The sequence below is a fragment of the Phalacrocorax carbo genome, chromosome 3 (genome assembly GCF_963921805.1).
Source record: "Phalacrocorax carbo chromosome 3, bPhaCar2.1, whole genome shotgun sequence".
In the NCBI taxonomy this organism is placed as follows: domain Eukaryota; kingdom Metazoa; phylum Chordata; class Aves; order Suliformes; family Phalacrocoracidae; genus Phalacrocorax; species Phalacrocorax carbo.
This window is the reverse complement of record NC_087515.1, coordinates 32,308,091-32,327,124: the sequence shown is the minus strand read 5'-3', so window position 1 is coordinate 32,327,124 and position 19,034 is coordinate 32,308,091. Positions and strand designations below refer to the sequence as shown.

Here is a 19,034-nt window from a genome sequence, read left to right as displayed (position 1 = left end):
TGGAGCCAGTACAAAAAGTGATGGGACACAGCACTGGGCTACCCTGAACAGATGCTGCATAAATCTGAGGATCGAGTTTGCTTGAATTTGCTGCAGAATTTTGTAATGGCTAATGAGGTGCACTATCAGGCACAGCAAGCTGGCAGGGCTAATCAGCAGCAATTAGGGGCCATATTTTTCTGTGTATGAACAGACTTTGCATACAAGCAACGATGTCAGGAAGTTCAGGAGAACCCATTTTGGCCTCACTCAAAGACTGCAGACAAACAAAACCCAGTAATTTCAGGTGGCAGTCATTCCCTATTCAAAATGGGTGTCGCTGTTTAAACAGATGGGTTATCCTGACTTCAAGTTTTAGCAGGATCCCTTTCCTTAGGCACAACATTTTTTTTTTTTTTAACAGGACGAACCCATTTAAATATATTGGCCCTGAAGAAAGGTTCAGACCACCCTGAGTACATATAACCAGAACACAGAATATCTTCTACTGTCTTCCTCCTTTTCTTTTACTATGATACTTGTAGGAACTGAAAAAGAAAACTGCTTCTTCAGGAAGAATCAGAATGAGCACAGTGCACTGGCTGTGCAAACCAGGGATGGAGAAACCCAGACCTTCATAGATGGCGGATTTTTCTGGGTGTGGTTAGCTTGTGCTAGTAGAGTTTTGTGCAAGCCTGAGCTTTCTGTCTTTGCATTTTAATAATGCATATTCTGCCTTGTGTTTACACTATCTATATCCTTCCTAAGCAGATTTCAGGAATGTAACTCACCGCTCTCCATTATGCAGTGTAAAACACACTGATATGGCCTAATAACAGCTTTCTTAAGAGTCCAACAGCCAGCTGGAGGATTTTACCTCTGGGTCAGGTATACTGGAGATGGCTATCAGGCCACGGGCTACTGGACCCACAGTGCAGCAGGCCTGCAGGGGAGCTAAATACAGACAGTGGGTCCAGACTCTGCGAAGCCCTAGAATTGATACTGCAACTTGACATTTTCCTAGGGCTATTCTATACTGGGGGACTCTGCTGCCCCTTCAGCAGTCCAGAATCAGGAAGATGTCGAGTTAATTTAAGCCCACAATTGCCTCCTCCTTTCCCCAGGCTGTGAATTCTCTACTAAGGCCTTAAGAGGTACAGAAGAGAAAGTCATCCATTTATATATAGGTTATCAATGACATTAGCCATCTATTATCTGTACAGAACCTAAAAGTCTGTTAGGTCATTCATAGGACTTAAATAGACAGGTCCTCCTGTAGCAAAAATCACCCTACATTTGCACTGGAATTCTGGCTCTTCTTGGGCTGTGATATTAAAGAAATGACAATGTTGTAAGTTTATTGCCTTCTCTCTTTTGGGCCATACTTTATAGCCATATTTCCTGAATGCTGGTCCTGAAAAATTCTATTCACCTCAGGCAACTCATTTTTGATAGCTGAGTAAAACATCATTAATGATTTTTTCATTACCATCAATCCTTGTGGTAATAGGCACTCAGGCAGAACTTGCGCCTAGCCTAGCCTAGCCTGTTTCTCAAAACTGCTTTGCAGTAGACTTCTGTTAGACACTGACATCTATCCTCAACATTAACATTCTTCTACAATAAAAATTGAAAAAAGAAGGTGCCAGTACATTTTAATGGAAATTTTTTCAAAGTGTTCAGTGGAATGTTCTGCTTTGAACTCCATGGTACCATCATTGGTTTCAATAGGGAATGTTGTACGAAAAACACTAGACAATCATTGATTCAAACAGGCACTTCTGCTTACAAACCGATGCATGAAATGGCTTGATGTTACCATTCAGATACAGTGAAATAAACTTCGATTGTACTTCTTTCCCCAGTAAGAGCAAAAAGAAAAAGTGATTGGTAAAAATCTGATTAAGTAGCATTGAACCGTATCTGATCATCTCCCTTTGAAAGTAACTCCACAGAAGGATTTAAGCATTAAAACCCTCAGTATCACAGAGCCTAACATTTCGGTGGCTGGCTTCCAAAATCAATTCTACAATGGGGAGCCTGGCTTACAGGCTCAACTTACCATGCCTAGATGCAAAAAGTCAAGATGCTGAGCAGAGCTTGATGCAAGCTGTCCCATAAGCAACGCTGACATACAATTGTGCCTCCTATATTAGGTGAAGAGTAGGAAAAACTCATTCTGATCCCAGAATTTAATGGAAGGCATACAGGCTATGTATACCCCTTGGCCTGGGGAAGTCAAAACACTTGATTTTTCAGCCACTTATAGAGCTCTTCCAACCTGTAACTATTTAGGCTAATGATTTGTCTGTCTCAGACGGTTGCTTCCCTTTCTTTTCTTTTCTCTTTCACCTTTCATCTTTCACCTTGCATCTTTCAGGCAACTATTCTGAGACTGGAAAGGTTGGAAATCACAGGATCAAGGAGAAGTAAAACCCAAGTAGATGTGGCCAAACTTCTGAATATATGCCTAGCACATATCTGCATCTTAAATAAGTTTCAAACAGAAAGATATATCATGACAATCAGTGACAGTTCCCTTACCTGTATGTGTTGGTTGCTGGTACTCTCCAGATCTGAATGCCTTGGAGAATCCCTTCTGCTCCTACAATCACACTGAGGTTGGAGTTCCTGTAGGCATCATTGCATTGGCTCTGTGTGGGGCCATAGGGTCCACTGGCACCGCATGTTGTGAATAACCAGTGATCTGAAATGAGGACATATACAAAGCATGATCCAAACATCCAAAGATCAAGTAGCTGCTCTGCTCTTTTTTCACTCTCTCTGTCAGACCAAGAGAGGAAGAACTGGGCCCCTGAGGCTTTAGCCAGAACATATACTCACAGAATTCTTTTAAAAGACTTAGAGTGCTGTGTATCTCAGTATTTGAGAGCTTTTCATCTACATCTCCTGCAAGCTATCACAAATATGAACATAGCTTTACTTTTTCTAAGGCTCAAAAAGGCAAACATCACAGAGTAGAGTAAAATGCAACACAGACCCCAGTTTTGGGCTCTGCTTTCTGGTCTGTTGAAGTGCACACTCCTCATCTCAAGACCGGTGCATTTTAGACCTTTCAGTTTCTACAGACATTTGATTATTGGATTTGCTTTATATGGGAAAGTAGCTGTTAATTAGAAAAAAAAAACATAAATACAACATCATCTCAGTGATTAAAGTGTAACAATAAACTAATTGTATTTTGAATAATTATTTGCTCACAAGAGATCCAAATTAAGCTTCAGATGGCAAAACACCTAACTGAGGCCTATAAAATAAGCATTCAGCTCTGCATGTTCTAGGCCAGGTCTGCGGGTGTAAACCAATGCATCCCTGTTACAGCCACTTTTATCAACTGGAAGTACTAGCCCCGTACATACAGATTTCTAGACCAAGCAAGGCTTTCCCAATTTGTGCTTAAAAAATCTAATTTTTAAATTTGAATACATGATGCTGAGAATGCTGTCCTTTTCTGTAAAGATTCCTTACTAGGGTCAGTGCAGTTGCAAGACTACAATGCTCTTGTAAAACTCACCCTAGTATTTGCTATTGTATCAGGAAATATTTCATATGTAGTCAAAGCTAAGGTCTAGATGGTAAATAAGTGGTCTAAGCATTTTTGGTGCACATTACATGATTTACTATTCATACAATTTAATATACACAATCTAATAAACTCTGTTAGTTAATTCTACTGCCATTAAAGACAAAAGACCTTAAACACATCTAAAGAATGTTATTTCTACAAAAGTTGTGGGGCCAGCCAGCCGTCCTTACAGCTTTCTCAAAGGGTACCATTTTCCTCCCCCAGCTTCCACTAATGCAATACCACACATGCAGACTCTTTCAGTGACAGTACTAATTAGCTCAGACAGAGCATTAACTTGATCTGTTTCTTGGAATTCGGAGCTATTGTCTAAACACATCTGGTCTAGAAATGATGGTCTGCATGTGTCTGGATGAGAGAGGCCAGCAGTTCTACCATTACTGTTACTGGAGTGGTTCACTCACCAGAAATACAAGGAAACACAATAGTTTAGCCAGGCACAAGGTCTGAATTCTCTCTTAACTAACTAATCCTGAAGTTGAGCTAAATTCCTTCTTATAAAAAAGTTCAATACATGAAATGGATCAAATAATTTGGTAGGACTTTAAGAAATAAAGTGGCTGGTATTTCTAAAGAAACCTTTGTAATTCAGTCTTGGCTACTCCAAGAAGCAACGCAAAACTACTACTTTAGGAAAGCTTTGCAATCTAAGTACTGCTGAGAGAATAATCTCCCTTCTTACTGCAAAATCTACACCACCCTTCCTCAAAACTCTCCTACAAGGGTCCTCTAGAGATTTTGCTACTGTTACTTGTTTCATATGGATACTTACATATGTACTGTTCTTATTTCTCCAACCCTTCTGCAATTAGTGACAGTATAAAGTCTTAAAATTAGTAGATAGCAAATGGAAGAATTCCCCTCTCCTCCTCTGCCTCCAATGTACTCCCAAAAAACCCAAGAACAACAGGTAAGAGGGGAAAAGCACCTAAGAAAGCAAGGCCTAAAAGTTCCTAAAGCAAAATGCTTCAGTTGTTCTGATAGACAGTCTTGCACCAGAAATTACTTATGTTTATTCTTGCAAAAAAACCCCTCCCAAAACCAAAGCAAAATTTTACACAGAAAATGGAAGATGAGAGACTCATTCTGTCAGCTATCGCAGTGATTTAACATTACAATATCCCAGTGGGCTAAGCCACCTGCACTGAAACATATGTTTAGTAAAGCAGGCGGGTAAGTGTCTTTGTTTGGAACAATAAGAAGCCATTTGGATGTCTCCAGTGAAACAACAAACATTTTCCCAAAGGTAGAAGCAGGTGACCTTCAAGGGGACAATAAGCCCAAAACATCATAGAATCAAAATGGAAAACTGGAAGTGATAAAACTTAGGACAGACCACAGCATGTGTATACTGCTGCTTTGGTTAAACCACATTTCTGATATACTCTCTTTAAATAAACCTCATTCCTTAGTTATCTGCTTACATAGCCTTGGCAAAAGTACCTCTAGACTATCACACATGTAGCACAAAGCACAGCTGGACCTGAAACTGGCATCTCTTGACTCCCACAGAGTTCCAGGGGCAGGGGATCAATGAACTATGTCTTACTCCAAAATGCTTTTTAATGGCCCTCTGTTTTCTTAAAAGTCCAATGCCCTGGTGGAACAAAAGAAAAATGTCCACCTGCTGCAAACATTATGACTTCAGACTTTGAACTGAAGCAACCAGAACAACTTTTGTATTTTTTGCCTCTTGGCCAGACTAGAGGGGGCTCAATTCCAGTGCAGAGGCAGTATCAGGGTAAAAGCAAAGGTTGATGGTAATTTAAGATCAGTGAATGTGCATCCAAGCCCTTAGAATCTGGCTTTTAAAAGCATGAGAGTATGACGAATGAAAAACCACAGGTACGTTATGCCAGGGAGTATGACGTAAGGAACCTGGAGATGACTGAGCACAGGAGGTACTATCTTAGATTTCAAAAGTGGTCCTGTTGTAATTGATACAGTGGCCTATACAAGATTATATGTAAAGCCTCCAAGGTTCTGCAGCTGCTGCAGTCAGTGCTAGCAGACATATTTATTTGCCCTGCTCAGGTAGATGGTAGACAGGAGTGGGAGACGACACGTTTCAGAAGTAGCAGAGCTGGGTAGCAGCCTTTGCCCAAAACCTTGCAGGAGGAAGTCTGGGTCAAGTGAAGTCCATGGGGAGGTTGCACTGGATTTGAACCATCAAGGATTTCAGTAAAACCTACAGCTATGTGTTGCGCTGTCTCCTCATTTCTCACTGCTTCACTGACTTGCAAACAGTCCTCCTGTTTATATGCACTTCCACATGTGATACTGAAAGCCAGTCCAACATGTAACAGCTTTGTTGCTGAAATAAATGGGACAGAATATGTCATGGGAAGAAGTCACCCCTCATTTCAACAACATTAGAACAGATGGGTCTTAGTTACAATCCTGGATACAGACTGAAAACCTTGCACTTCCCTCCCTCTGCTCTTTTAAACGTTTCACAAAGCCAATGTTCAATCTGCAGATGTAACAGTAGCCCAAGATCTTAAACCACTAACCCAGTAACAAAACAGAGTACTGCCCATCTTAGACAACCCACCACTTCTTTTTTTAAGTAAGAATAAACATTCACTCCCTGTAAAGTATTGATTTTCTCCTGATTCTACAAATGACTGCAGCGCATCTCATGAGCTCAGAGAGAGCATTTCTACAGGTTGCTGCATGCCACAGCAGTTTACAGTAATTCAATTTGAAGCATTATTTTGATCTCCGAAGACTAAAGCAGTAGTACTGAATCGAAGATCCTTAAGCAGCTTGGTGACGAGGATAGATTTTTTTCCATCAGTGCACAACTGTGGTCTGTCGCATACTGCATGGCATACTTCTCTTTCCTTCTGCAGTGTGTGAAGGGCTAACATTGCCAGCATCTCACACTTGTGTGATGGGAAAAAAAGCAGGACTTTCTGGTCTAAATCTTCCCAAAAAACAAGCAGATTTTGGAAGTTTGCCCAACTTCACACAAGTTACAAATGCATGGTTTTCAGAAACAGCTGAGCATTCCCATGATGTAAACTAACAGGTAGTTAAACGCAGGGTCCCTATATATTCTGTCATTAGCAGTTGCAAGATGCTAACTGGGTTTAAAAACTGGGAATTCCTGTTTAAGGCAGGGGAAAATGAAAAGAAGTAAAGATTACACTGAGATTCAGAATCGGGGTACTACATTTCAGTGAATAATTTATACGACAGTCTGTTTGATGGCGTCCCCACTTTCACAAGAAACGCAGCAGAGGAAACATTTGGTCTTCTGCCTGTTCACCCACACACCTGCCCTCCTCAAGATCCCTGGCAATCCCCCCACACATTGCTAAAGTCCCAGCAACAACATTTGCAAGAAATACCATTTTGGCTCTATTAAAACATATTTTAAAATATTACTTCTTTTCACCTTTTCTTTCCAAATTAGATTTACCGATACATTTACACACACAGTCATTCATACTTATTTTCTTTTGCACAGCAGAAATTCTAGTTTTCACATAGCTTGGCTAGATATGTAAAATGCACAGCGATCAAGGCACTGGATTTCAGCCACAGCAAAGGGGAGTTATGCCTAGTCTTGGAAAACAAAAAGAACAAAACCCCACGAGACTTAAGATGACTAAATCATTTGAAGCTCCGATACTGCTTGCAGCCCAAGGCAGCACTGCTACAGGCACTGCTGCAAATAACAACCAGCAACAATGAAGAGAAAACAGTGGAGCAAAGCTTAAAGTGGATTTGTACTTCTAACATAGAAAGCAATTTCACTGGCACACACAGCACATAAACTCCATATCTCAAAACAGACATAGGCATTTTAGCTATACCTCAAGGGCCTAAATGTGTTAACTGGCATTTGTTAAATTAAGCTGGTTTGAACCAAGGTTCAACTCGTTCCAAACCAAAACTTTACTGTGATTTGAAAAAATTACCAACCAAGAACCATGCTACTTGGCTTATTGTGGAACCTAGAGTAACACACTAGTGAAATGCATCAATGCTTTAAAACAACATGTAGGCAGCTCATGGAACTTACTGCCACAACCCCTATTCAGGCCAAGAGGCCATCCCTACTGCCAATAGAGTGAAAAACCCCATTAATAGGGTTATAAGGTCTCATGCTTCAGGGGCATAAGAACCCCAGTGGCTAAACTTCTGGAGGCAATTAATTTTGTTGGCTGTCCCTCAGGGAGTTAATTTTATTTCTTCCTCTAAGGCAGATGTCATCAAACTTGATGCTGTGAACAAGCAGAACGCTTGCTTCATCTATTTGTAAAAGCACTCACAATCTCCCTTACGATATTTGGCCAACATGGGAAATCAGAGGCTTATAGGAAATTGCCCATCTTAATCTTCACTAACACTCGGCTGCCACTGGCACCATGGTATGTGTGGAGGGATACATCTTTTACTCAGTGCATGAGCAATCTCAGTTATGCATTACCAATAATTCCTATGTTGGTCTGTGCTGAAAGTCTGTAGGCAAATTATACTACAAGCATATGTAAGAAGCATGTTCAGTGATGTAAGGAAGGAAAAACCTTTAGATTTGGCTTTGGGTTCTGTTGTTTAACAGTGTCCTGCAAGCAGTAATTTGAGATTATTACATTTTCTAGGACTAAATTTGCCAGAGATTAATGAGGTGGGGCAGGGGTTTGAAACTTGTGGGTAAACAGCAGAAACAGGTTGTGCTCACAGTCACAGTCCCCGAATAGTTAAATGTGTCTACACAATAATATTAATGGGATATAAGACAATCATAGAAATTAGTAAGTCTTCCCAGCAATACCAGAACGAGTTACGCAGGTACAGCTAGACTAAGAGAAGACCAGCTTTTTAACTGTTTATGGAGTTACTACTTCTGTCTTTCCATTTTCTAGATGAGGGCGGCAATAGAAGACTTGGACATGTTTTTCAGTTCAACAAGAGCAGCATCTGCAGCGATGACAAATGTATGTCAGATTGATCCTGAGTATCATTTCAAAGAAATACTCAAAGCTGGATCCATGCTTTAGATTTTTCTGAAGTGTCCATATAAAGAGAACACTCTCAGGGCATTCTTGCAGGAAATTATCTGTGGTCAGTATAACAGGGCAAGGGCATTGCTGACTGAACGGCAATGAGAATGGCTTGTTTCTTGCTACCTTCTGGAGCCAGAAACTAACAAAGCAGCATGAAGAAAACGAATTTCTTTTCTCTTTTATGTTTCACTTAAAGGGATAGCGGGAATCTTCCATAAAGGGTGTTAAGTGATACATGCTACTAACTTCTTGGAATTCGTTCACAATTACAAAGGATAGTAGAAATGCATGTTGGATAACAAAAGACCAAGCTGGGTAGAGATGGCAAAATTATTTCAAAACCTTTCCTGAGATTTAAGCAGTTTCTGCAAATTTTAAACTGTTCTTCTTAAGAGTGTTCAGCTTTAAAATTTAGGTCTAAAATGTGTGAATTGCCCTGTTTATTTCAATTGTGTGATTAACTCTGGAGAGCATTTATACCAGTTCAACGCTGCTGAGTTGGGATCTGGTTGTATGTTGATTTTCAGTATTGCACCTCTGCTATTTTCAATCCTACAGAGAAATCAAGTGTGAACACTGCAATAAAGAAATACATACCTACATAATCTGAGATCCCACCATCCATCTCTGAACATTTTCTATCACTGTTCAGGATGATGCTTTTGTTGGGGGAGGGCACTGAGCTGTTATTCACTGTGTTAATTGATGCTTAATACAAAAATACAATTCTGCAGATACCTTTATTGCATTATGCCAACAGTTCAGTTAGTATAATTGCACACAAAGAGCAACCAAATCTAATTTTCTTTTACTTAATACTCGCTCCGCTGTTCCTTTCAGCTCCTTCATCTGATTAACTAATGTGACTCAGAGTTCTTCCGAGAAACAGCCATGTAAGTACTCGTAAGAGGACTCTCCCTGATGCAAAAGACAAAATCTGTGCAACCACTAAGTGTTGTGAGGAAGAGACTGGAGCTGAAGGAAAACAGTAATCCAGTCTGGATGAGAAAATGATTTGATGACAGTTTCCATGCAAGAAACCCTGATCACACAATGGCTGGTGGATATGCAGATCAGATGGGACAAAACTATGCAAGACTTGAGGGGGGAAAAGGTTAATCTTTTTGTACATTTCACAACACACCAGTTTTGTACTCTGTGACCTGACATGAGTAAGTTGTCAGTGGGACAGATGAGAAGCTGAAACATCAAAAGAGAGGCTGTTCTCATGGTATTTACAGCCTGTTCAGAAGCACCAGAAATCTTTAATTAAAGCTTGATTGCTCTGTGTCTTGTTATCTCCTTCTGCCTACTAAGAATCCCATTTTGTCTCCTCCAGTTTCCATGATAGCAATTTGTTTACCTAGAGTTCCTCATTATTGCTCACTGTATCTTTATATGCCTGAGTTTCCTATATTCTGGCCTTGTCTATAAAAGGAAATTGCATTGGTTTGATATAAATTGCCTTTTTAATTGGTAGTTAAATTTCCTGTAGAGAAATGCTATGGTTTGAGCAGCTTTCAGTTTTGCTTACACTAACAGTTGAGAGAGCACCACCACCACATTAGTAGTAGCGGTTTGGGACCTTATTCTCTACACAGCACATTCATCATCTCACGTGTGACAGTGGCTAATAGATTTCTGGAAGCTTTAGGAACTGATGCAGCCATGCTGTGAAAGTTGGCAGGGAATGCAGTAGCAGCAACGGTAATTTCCATGGTTGGGTACTAGGTTGGGGCAGACAAGGGCGTTCCTAGAGCCAGGGAAGCCCAAGGAAGAGCAGAGTATCCTGCCAGGTCCCGGCAGCTCTCACGAGCCAGGCTGATGGCTTGGACGGTGTGAGGAGCAACCACAGGAGATTTAAATGGCCCAAGGAAGCATGAGGAACTAGGTCATGGCATGGCAGTTAGCATGGCAGTTTGTCCAGAAAGGCGCTACACCCTGCTCGTAGGTCCACAGCCCAAGGAAGTACTCTAGGTCTCTGTCAAAATGGTGGGTACTTGCCTCAGAACTAAAACCAGTGTTCCTACAGAGAAAGAACCAGAGATGCCTGATGTATCCACCCAGACGAAACTGCTAAGGAAGGTGGCTTCAGTACAGGCAGTAGGTTGCAGTGAGTGCCCAGACCCTTCTCCTGGTGAAAAGGTAAATAACTGCAGAAGGTGTGCATGGGTTGATGATCTGTTGTGTCAGGTGGCTGAGTTGCAGGAAACAGTTAAAAGGCTGTGCAGTATTAGTGGACCCAAGGCGGATAGAGATAGGTGGTTTCAGAACCATGTTCCTGTAGCAGACACCATGGAGGACGAGGCACCTTGGACCCTGGTGACCCACAAAAGCAGGGCTCTACTTCAGTCCCCACCCTCCAGCATCACCACCACATATGAAGCTTTAACAGCTGTGGACACTCACAAGCAAGGTCTGCAAGGTGCAACTGTACCAGCAGCACAGAGTAGATACCGTAAAAAGAGACGAGTGCTCATAGTGGATGACTCTGTTAAAAGGCATTAAGGTGCCCACCTGCCGATCTCACAGGGAGTCATGAGAGGTTTGGTCCCTTCCCGAAGCTACTGAGACATCACTGAGAGGGTGCCACAACTTGTCAAGAGCACAGATTACTATCCACTCTTACACTTCCATGTGAGCACAAATGATGCTATAAGCCAGAGCCTGGACAGAACCAAGGAAGACTATAAAGCCCTGGGGGACCAAGTGAAAAATATTGGTGCCCAAGTCATCTTCTCCTCTGTTTTACTAATTGGGGAAAAATAGGCAGCCAATAACAGATGATTAATGGAAATCAACTCTTGGATACTTGGCTGGTGCCATTGCGAGGGTTTTGGCTTTTATGACAATGGGACATTCCCCAGGAACCATAGCCTGTTAGGAAGGGAAGAACCTGTCTAGAAGGGCAAGGGAATCTTTGGCAGCAGGCTGGCCAACTTGGTGAGATGGGCTTTAAACTGAAGGACTTGGGGGCGGGGTCCAAAGTGGCAATGCTAATGCCATCACATCCAAAGGGGGAATAAGCCAGGCCAACCAAAGCAGCGACAAAGGTGCCTTAGCTGCCTCACGAGATGACAACCAGAAGACCAACCACCCCAAGGCTGTGCATGGCTGCAGTGGGTCTTCATGCACCCCTCCAGGGAAACCTGCATGCTCAGTTACCTCTCTAAAATGCCTGTATACCAATGCACGCAGCATGGGGAATAAACACGAGAAACTAGAGGTCTGTGTGCGGTCACAGGGCCATGATCTCACTGCAATTACAGAGACATGGTGGGATAGCTCACATGACTGGAATGCTGTCATGGATGGCTACTTACTCTTCAGGAAAGACAGGCCAGCAAGGTGAGGTGGGGGAGTTGCTCTTTATGTGAGGGAGCAACCAGAATGTGTTGAGCTCTGCCTAGGGTTGGAGGAAGAACAAGTTGAGAGCTTATTGGCAAAAATTAAGGGGCAGGCAAATATGGGTCACACTGTTGTGGGCATTTGCTACAGGCCACTTGATCAGGAAGAGGAAGTCAACACTGCATTCTACAGACAGCTGGAAGTAGCCTCACAATCGCAAGCCCTAGTTCTCATGGAGGACTTCAACCACCCTGATATTTGCTGGAAAAGCAACATGGCGAGGCGCACATTATCCAGGAGGCTCCTGCAGAGCATCGAGGATAACTTTTTGATGCAGGTGGTGGAGGAATCAATGGTGTGAGATGTGCTGCTGGATCTTATACTAAAACAAAGAAGGTCTGGTTGAGGATGTGAGGGTTGGGGGTAGTCTTGGCTGCAGTGACCATGAGGTGGCTGAGTTTAGGATACTGTGAGGTAGAAGCAGGGCATCAAGTAGGGTTATACCCTGGACTGCAGGAGAGATAACTTTGGCCTCTTCAAAGACCTTCTTGGAGGAATCCCATGGGCTAGGGCTCTAGAAGGTAGAGGGGTCCAGGGGAGCTGGTCAATATTCAAGTACCACTTCCTCTGAGCTCAACATTGGTGCATCCCTATGAGGAAGAAGTCAGGCAGAGGAGCCAGGAGACCCACATGGATGAACAAAGATCTTCTAGAAAAACTCAAATGAAAGAAGGAGGTTTACAGTATGTGGAAAAAGGGACTGGCCACTTGGGAGGAATATAGGAACGTTGTCAGGGTATGCAGAGATGCAGTGAGGAAGGCCAAGGACCACCTGGAACTGAATCTAGCAAGGGACGTCAAGGATAGCAAGAAGGGCTTCTTCAAATACATCACTAGTAAAAGAAAGACTGGAGCAACCGTGGGCCTGCTGCTGAACAAGGTGGGTGCCCTTGTGACACAGGATGCAGAGAAGGCAGAGTTACTGCATGCCTTCTTTGCTTCAGTCTTTACTGCTGAAGCTGGCCCTCAGCCATCCCAGCCCTCTCACCCCAGAGGTGAGAGAGAAAATCTGGAGAAAGGAAGACTTCCCCTGGATTGTGGAGGACTGGGCTAGAGATCATTTAAGCAAACTGGATCCTCACAAATATACTGGCCCCGATGGGATGCACCCACAAGTGCTGAGGGAGCTGGCGGATGCTGTCGCTAAGCCGCTCTCCATCATCTTTGAAAGGTCATGGACAGCAGGAGAGGTGCCCAAGGACTGGAGGGTAGCCAATGTCACTCCAGTCTTCAAAAAGGGCAAGAAGGACGACCTGGGAGACTATAGGCTGGTCAGCCTCACCTCCATCCCTTGAAAGGTGATGGAACATTTCATCCTGGAGGTCACCTCCAGGCATGTAGAGTAAAACAAGGTTATCAGAAGTAGTCAACATGGATTCACCAAGGGGACATCATGCTTGACCAACCTGATAGCCTTCTATGATGGCATGACTGGCTGGGTAGATAAAGGGAGAGCAGTGGGTGTTTTTTACCTCAACTTCAGCAAGGCTTTTGACACTGTCTCCCATAACATCCTCAAAGAGAAGCTTAGGAAGTGTGGGTTAGATGAGTGGACAGTGCAGTGGATTGAGAACTGGGTGAACAGCAGAGCTCAGAGGATCATGGTCAATGGGGCAGAGTCTGGTTGGAGGCCCGTAACTAGTGGTGCTCCCAAGGGGTCTGTGCTGTGTCCTGTTCAACATATACATCAATGACCTGGATGAAGGGAGAAGAGTGTACCCTCAGCAAGTCTGCTGATGAGACAAAACTGGTAGGAGTGGCTGATACACCAGAAGGCTGTGCTGCCATCCAATGAGACCTGGACCCAGGGGAACCTGATGAAATTCAACAAAAGCAAGTGTAGGGTCCTGCACCTGGGGAGGAACAAACCCATGCATCAGTAGAGGTTGGGGGTTGACCTGCTGGAAATTGTCTCTGCTGAGAAGGACCTGGGAGTACTGGTGGACAGCAAGTTGTCCCTGAGCCAGCACTGTGCCCTTGTGGCCATGAAAAGCAATGGTATCCTGGGCTGCATTAAAAGGATTTTGGCCAGCAGGTCGAGGGAGGTTATCCTCCCCCTCTACTCCACCCTAGTGAGGCCACATCTGGAGTATTGTGTTCAGTTCCGGTCTCCCGGGTTCAAGAAGGGCAGGGAACTACTGGAAAGAGTCCAGTGGAGAGCTACCAAGCTGATCAGGGGACCCAAGCATCTCTATTATGAGGAAAGGCCGAGAGACCTGGGTTTGTTTAGCCTGGGGAAGAGAAGACTGAGGGGGGATCTTATCAATGCTTATAAATATCTGAAGGGTGGGTGTCAAGAGGATGGGGCCAGACTCCAGCGGTGCCCAACAACCGGACAAAGGGCAATGGGCACAAATGGGAACACAGGAAGGTCCACTTGAATATGAGGAAAAACTTTTTTACTTTGATGGTGACAGAGCAGTGGAACAGGCTGCCCAGAGAGGTTGTGGAGTCTCCTTTTCTGGAAATACTCAAAACCCTCTCGGACGTGGTACTGTGCCCCCTGCCCTTGCTATACCTGCTCAAGCAGGGGGGTGGACAAGATTATCAAGCTCCCTTCCAACCCCTACCATTCTGTGATTCTGTGAACACCTAATCAATTTAAAAACAAAGTCAAAGTAAGCTTGGTTTACATCAAAATAAACAGTGCACAGATTTAACCATTTCAGTCAAAAATTCTAGTTCCACTGAAGTTTTTTTCAATCTTCTGGTATACACAGGTTTTCTTACAACTTTTTTGCAGTCTTCTTTTAGAATAATTTCACCCGCAACCTTTCAGCAAGAAGATGGCACATCAGTAAATAATATGTCATTAATTAAATTAAAACAAAACCATTTGCATTGCTTGGTGATCATCTGTCTAATGGCCACCTTGCACTGCAAGTAACTGCGACTTGAAACCCACAGGAATTTTTCCATGTTGGTCCTGGTCTTCATCAAGAAACTTGAGAGAGCACCACCACCATATTAGTTGTAGCAATTTGGGGTCTTATTCTCTACACAGTGCATTCATCATCCCGTGCGTGACACATGACAGTGGTTAACAGATTTCTGAAAGCTTTAGGAACTTTCACAGCATGGCTGCGTTATGTGTTTTGAATATTCGGTGTACATATCCTGGAGGCATGCCAAGCCACGATAAGCAATGGCAAGGCTGAAGAAGTAATTCACTGGGTACAGGGCCTGAGAACAGAGAGGACAGGGTGGTTGGTGGTGATGACTATCGCTTCAGCTGAAAATAGATTTCCAAGCACAGGCAAAACCAGCAGATGCATTTAAGATGTTGTTCTCAGTTACAGAGGAGCAAGTCAAGGCCCATACCCTTGGAAAGCAATGGAGTTCTTTGGATTTACTGTCATGTAAACAAAGTGGTACCTGTCTTTCAGATTGTACTTCCTGCTGCGTAGGCTGAGCTGGCTCGGGGATTTGGGGAGGGCATTTTATTATCCTGTTGTCTCCTCAGCTATAGGAACAGAGTTCTTTGTTTTAATATTATTTCTTAGGAAGGAAATATTATAGCCTGTGATCCATCACACAAGCCAAAGATCACATTAGCTGTAATTACTTTTGGCTGAACTCATATTGGTCAATGCAGTCTTTGGGACTTCAGGGTGGCACTGATGCTGTTGGTTCAATCGCACAACAGTAAATATGCGGCCATCAAAGCAAAGGCCTTGACAGACTCAGCCTGAGGTTTCTTAAATGCATTACAGGATGCAGAAAGAAACAAGATTAAAGATGAGTAAAATGCATAGCCCAGGGACCAAACAAGCGTCTACAGTGTTTACTGAGAGTAGGGGCTCAGCAACACAAAGGAAAAAAGGTGACTTGGTGCTGTGGAGACCCTCAGAAATGCAATGACTTCTAACTGCAAGAAGCTGAAGCTTAGCTTCTCTGATTTCTGTCCTGTCTACACTGAGGGCACAAAGGGGAGAAAAATGTAGGAGTGATTTCAGACCTCAAGGGCTGGAGACAGTTTTAGACAGAACATGAACAGGACCAAGGATCAAGCCCAGCAATGATGCAAACTGGCTTAGGTATTGCCTTGAATTTTCATCCCAAGTCATAACAAATTATTTTAATTGCTCAAAGTACCTTGGTGACCTTCTTTTCTACCCCCAACCAATCTGACTCCTAATATTTCTACCACCCAAGCATTTCTTTAAATTGCATTCTTCAGATAGGACAGGGAGCAGAAGGGCTAGAAGGTATTCCATAATTTCAGGTCTAGTGAGAAGTAGGAAGAAACAAAATCCTCAGAGAAACCTACAACCACAAGATTTCTAGCCTAACACCCACATAGCCACTTTACATTAACCTTGCATCCAAACTTCAGGCCATTCTCCAATTGGAACCTGATATCTAATTGCTTTTGTGTTACTAAACCAGTAGGTATCCTGCAAGGAAATGTAGAGCTGCCTTAAGGAACTATTTCACCACCTAAGCATTGACATTGCTTTGGAAAGTCAGCCAGAAGTCCATAATCTACACCTGTGTATGGATCCTGCCACAAGATCACTGACTTAGCAGCAATACTGACAGCACTTAAAAGTAAAAGGTGGCTCCGCTTACAGGCAGGAAACAGAGATACAGATATGAAAGGGAACACTTCAAAGCATCTGCAAAGAGGACATAAGGGTCTTTTTTTGAAATTGTACCTATGTGACCAGCCCAAGCTCACACATGACATCTGTAACAGAGATAGACACAACCTTTATAGCTAGAACACAGGTCCAACCAGCTCGGCATCTTCTCGTGGGCTCATTCCCTCTGTCTCATTCTCCTGAGACTCCTGTCAGGGCTCCTGCACTTTTCTTGCTGTATGATGCTCAGTGCATAAAATATCAATAAACCCCACTTGATGGCAACTTTTGACCACCGCAGACTGTATCATCATCTTCCACTGCCAGAGCTTGATTCACAAGAGAGCTCAAGTACCAGCAGCTGCCCTGCTGTGGCATCCAGCTTTTCAGGCAGACTTTGAAGACTGTGTGCAGCTTTTGACCACGCTGACCAGACTGCTGTTGGTATCAGAGCTAACAACAATAGTTAATGTATTTCAGCAGTACGTTACAGGTAACAAAGTGAAACATAACATAGAACAGACTCAAATAAGCCTTTTTAATACAGAGGAGTGGGAGAGAAGGAGGCAGCAGGAACAAATCTCTGGGCTTACTGACAAAGTCAAGAAGGCATATACCAACCATGCCCCTGCTCTCTACCTTAAGAAGGGTGGTTATTTCAAATTGGCAGGTAACTAGCTAGTGAGGAGAAACAGCTGCACACAGTGCTGAGGGTGGCAGTTATAGCAAGAGCTTGTCTTTCCTATAGTCACCCCTCATTTCCATGATCAGCCCTGCTCCCCCAGGTAGGCTGCAGATTGTGACCACCTGAATTAAATCAGGAAGAGAAGCTGGCAAGGAGGAGGGAAGGAGGCAGAATGAAATAGAAATGTATGTATAGAGCTCAAAACAGATACTGTGAATGTGTGGGCAAGCCTGGCAGGGGGAAGAGACAAACATTTAGGAGACAGTGATGTGAGAGGGAGGGAATGGAAATCTTGTATCTATTTAGCCCATGCCACTACAGCTAAGCTGGAAAAGGGAGCTGGGTAACAGGGGAGAATGAAATAACACTGACCATACAAGACTGACATTTCTAACTGTATTGGGTTTTTGTGGCAAGGTTTTGGTAGCGGGGTGGGGGCTACAGGGGTGGCTTCTGTGAGAAGCTGCTAGAAGCTTCACCTATGTCCAGTAGGGCCAGTGCCAGCCAGCTCCAAGATGGATCCACCGCTGGCCAAGCCAAGCCCACCAGTGATTGTGGCAGTGCCTCTGGGATAACATATTTAAGAAAGGGTAAAAAAAACCCTGCACAACTGCAGCAGGAGAGAGGAGTGAGAATATGTGAGAGGAAAAACCCTGCAGACACCAAAGTCAGTGGAAGGGGAGCAGGTGCTCCAGGCACCGGAGCAGAGATTCCCCTGCAGCCCATGGTGAAGACCATGGTGAGGCAGGCTGTCCCCCTGCAGCCCATGGAGGTCCACAGGGGAGCAGATATCCACCTGTAGTCTGTGAAGGACCCCACACCAGAGCAGGTGGATGCCTGAAGGAGGCTGTGACACCCTGGGAAGCCCACGCTGGAGCAGGCTTCTGGCAGGACCCGTGGACCTGTGCAGAGAGGAGCCCATGCTCGAGCAGATTTGCTGGCAGGACTTGTGACTCAGGGAGGGACCTATGCTGGAGCAGTCTGTTCCTGAAGGACTGCACTCTGTGGAAAGGATCCACACTGGAGCAGTTTATGAAGAACTGCAGCCTGTGGGAAGGACTCTGGTGGGAGAATTTTGTGGAGGACTCTCTCCCATGAGAGGGACCCCAGGCTGGAGCTAGGCAAGAGTGTGAGGAGTCCTCTCCCTGAGGAGAAAGGAGCAGCAGAGACAACGTGTGATGAACTGACCGCAAACCCCATTCCCTGTTCCCCTGCACTGCTTGCAGGGAGAAGGTAGAGAAATTGGGAGTAAAGTTAACCCTGGGAAGAAGGGAGGGGTTGGGGGGAAGGTGTTTGTAAGATTTGATTTTATTTCTCATTATCCTAGTCTGATTTGATTGGCAATAAATTAAACTAATTTCCCCAAGTCAAGTCTGTTTTGCCTGTGACGGTACTTGGTGAGGGATCTCTCCCTGTTCTTATCTCAATCCACAAGCCTTTTGTTATATTTATTTCCTCTCCCCTGTCCAGCTGAGGAGGTGAGTGATATGGCAGCTTTGGTGGGCACCTGGCATCCAGCCAGGATCAGCTCACCTCACTAACTAAAGATCATGTTGTTAAAACAAAGTCCAATACTGTACTCTTTCAAATAGACGATAAAAATATTACTGAAAAAGCAAAGCTATGTTATTTCAAACCAAGCCTGTATTAGCTAGACATGGGTGTTCAGGTTACCACATGCTGGACTCAGTCAATTTGGACACTTTGCTTTGATTCCTGACTATTTTTAAATGACCACGACACTAAAGAAACCT

The 19,034-nt window shown here is 43.8% G+C and overlaps 1 protein-coding gene across 1 annotated transcript in view; it reads right to left on the bottom strand.

The window, feature by feature from the left end:
• Positions 1 to 19,034, bottom strand: part of ALK (ALK receptor tyrosine kinase) — a 239,075-nt gene that overhangs the window by 34,416 nt on the left and 185,625 nt on the right. Inside the window, exon 11 of the mRNA XM_064446430.1 lies at positions 2,524 to 2,686. Within this exon, the coding sequence (XP_064302500.1) occupies positions 2,524 to 2,686 (163 nt within the window). The remainder of the gene's footprint in view (positions 1 to 2,523; positions 2,687 to 19,034) is intronic.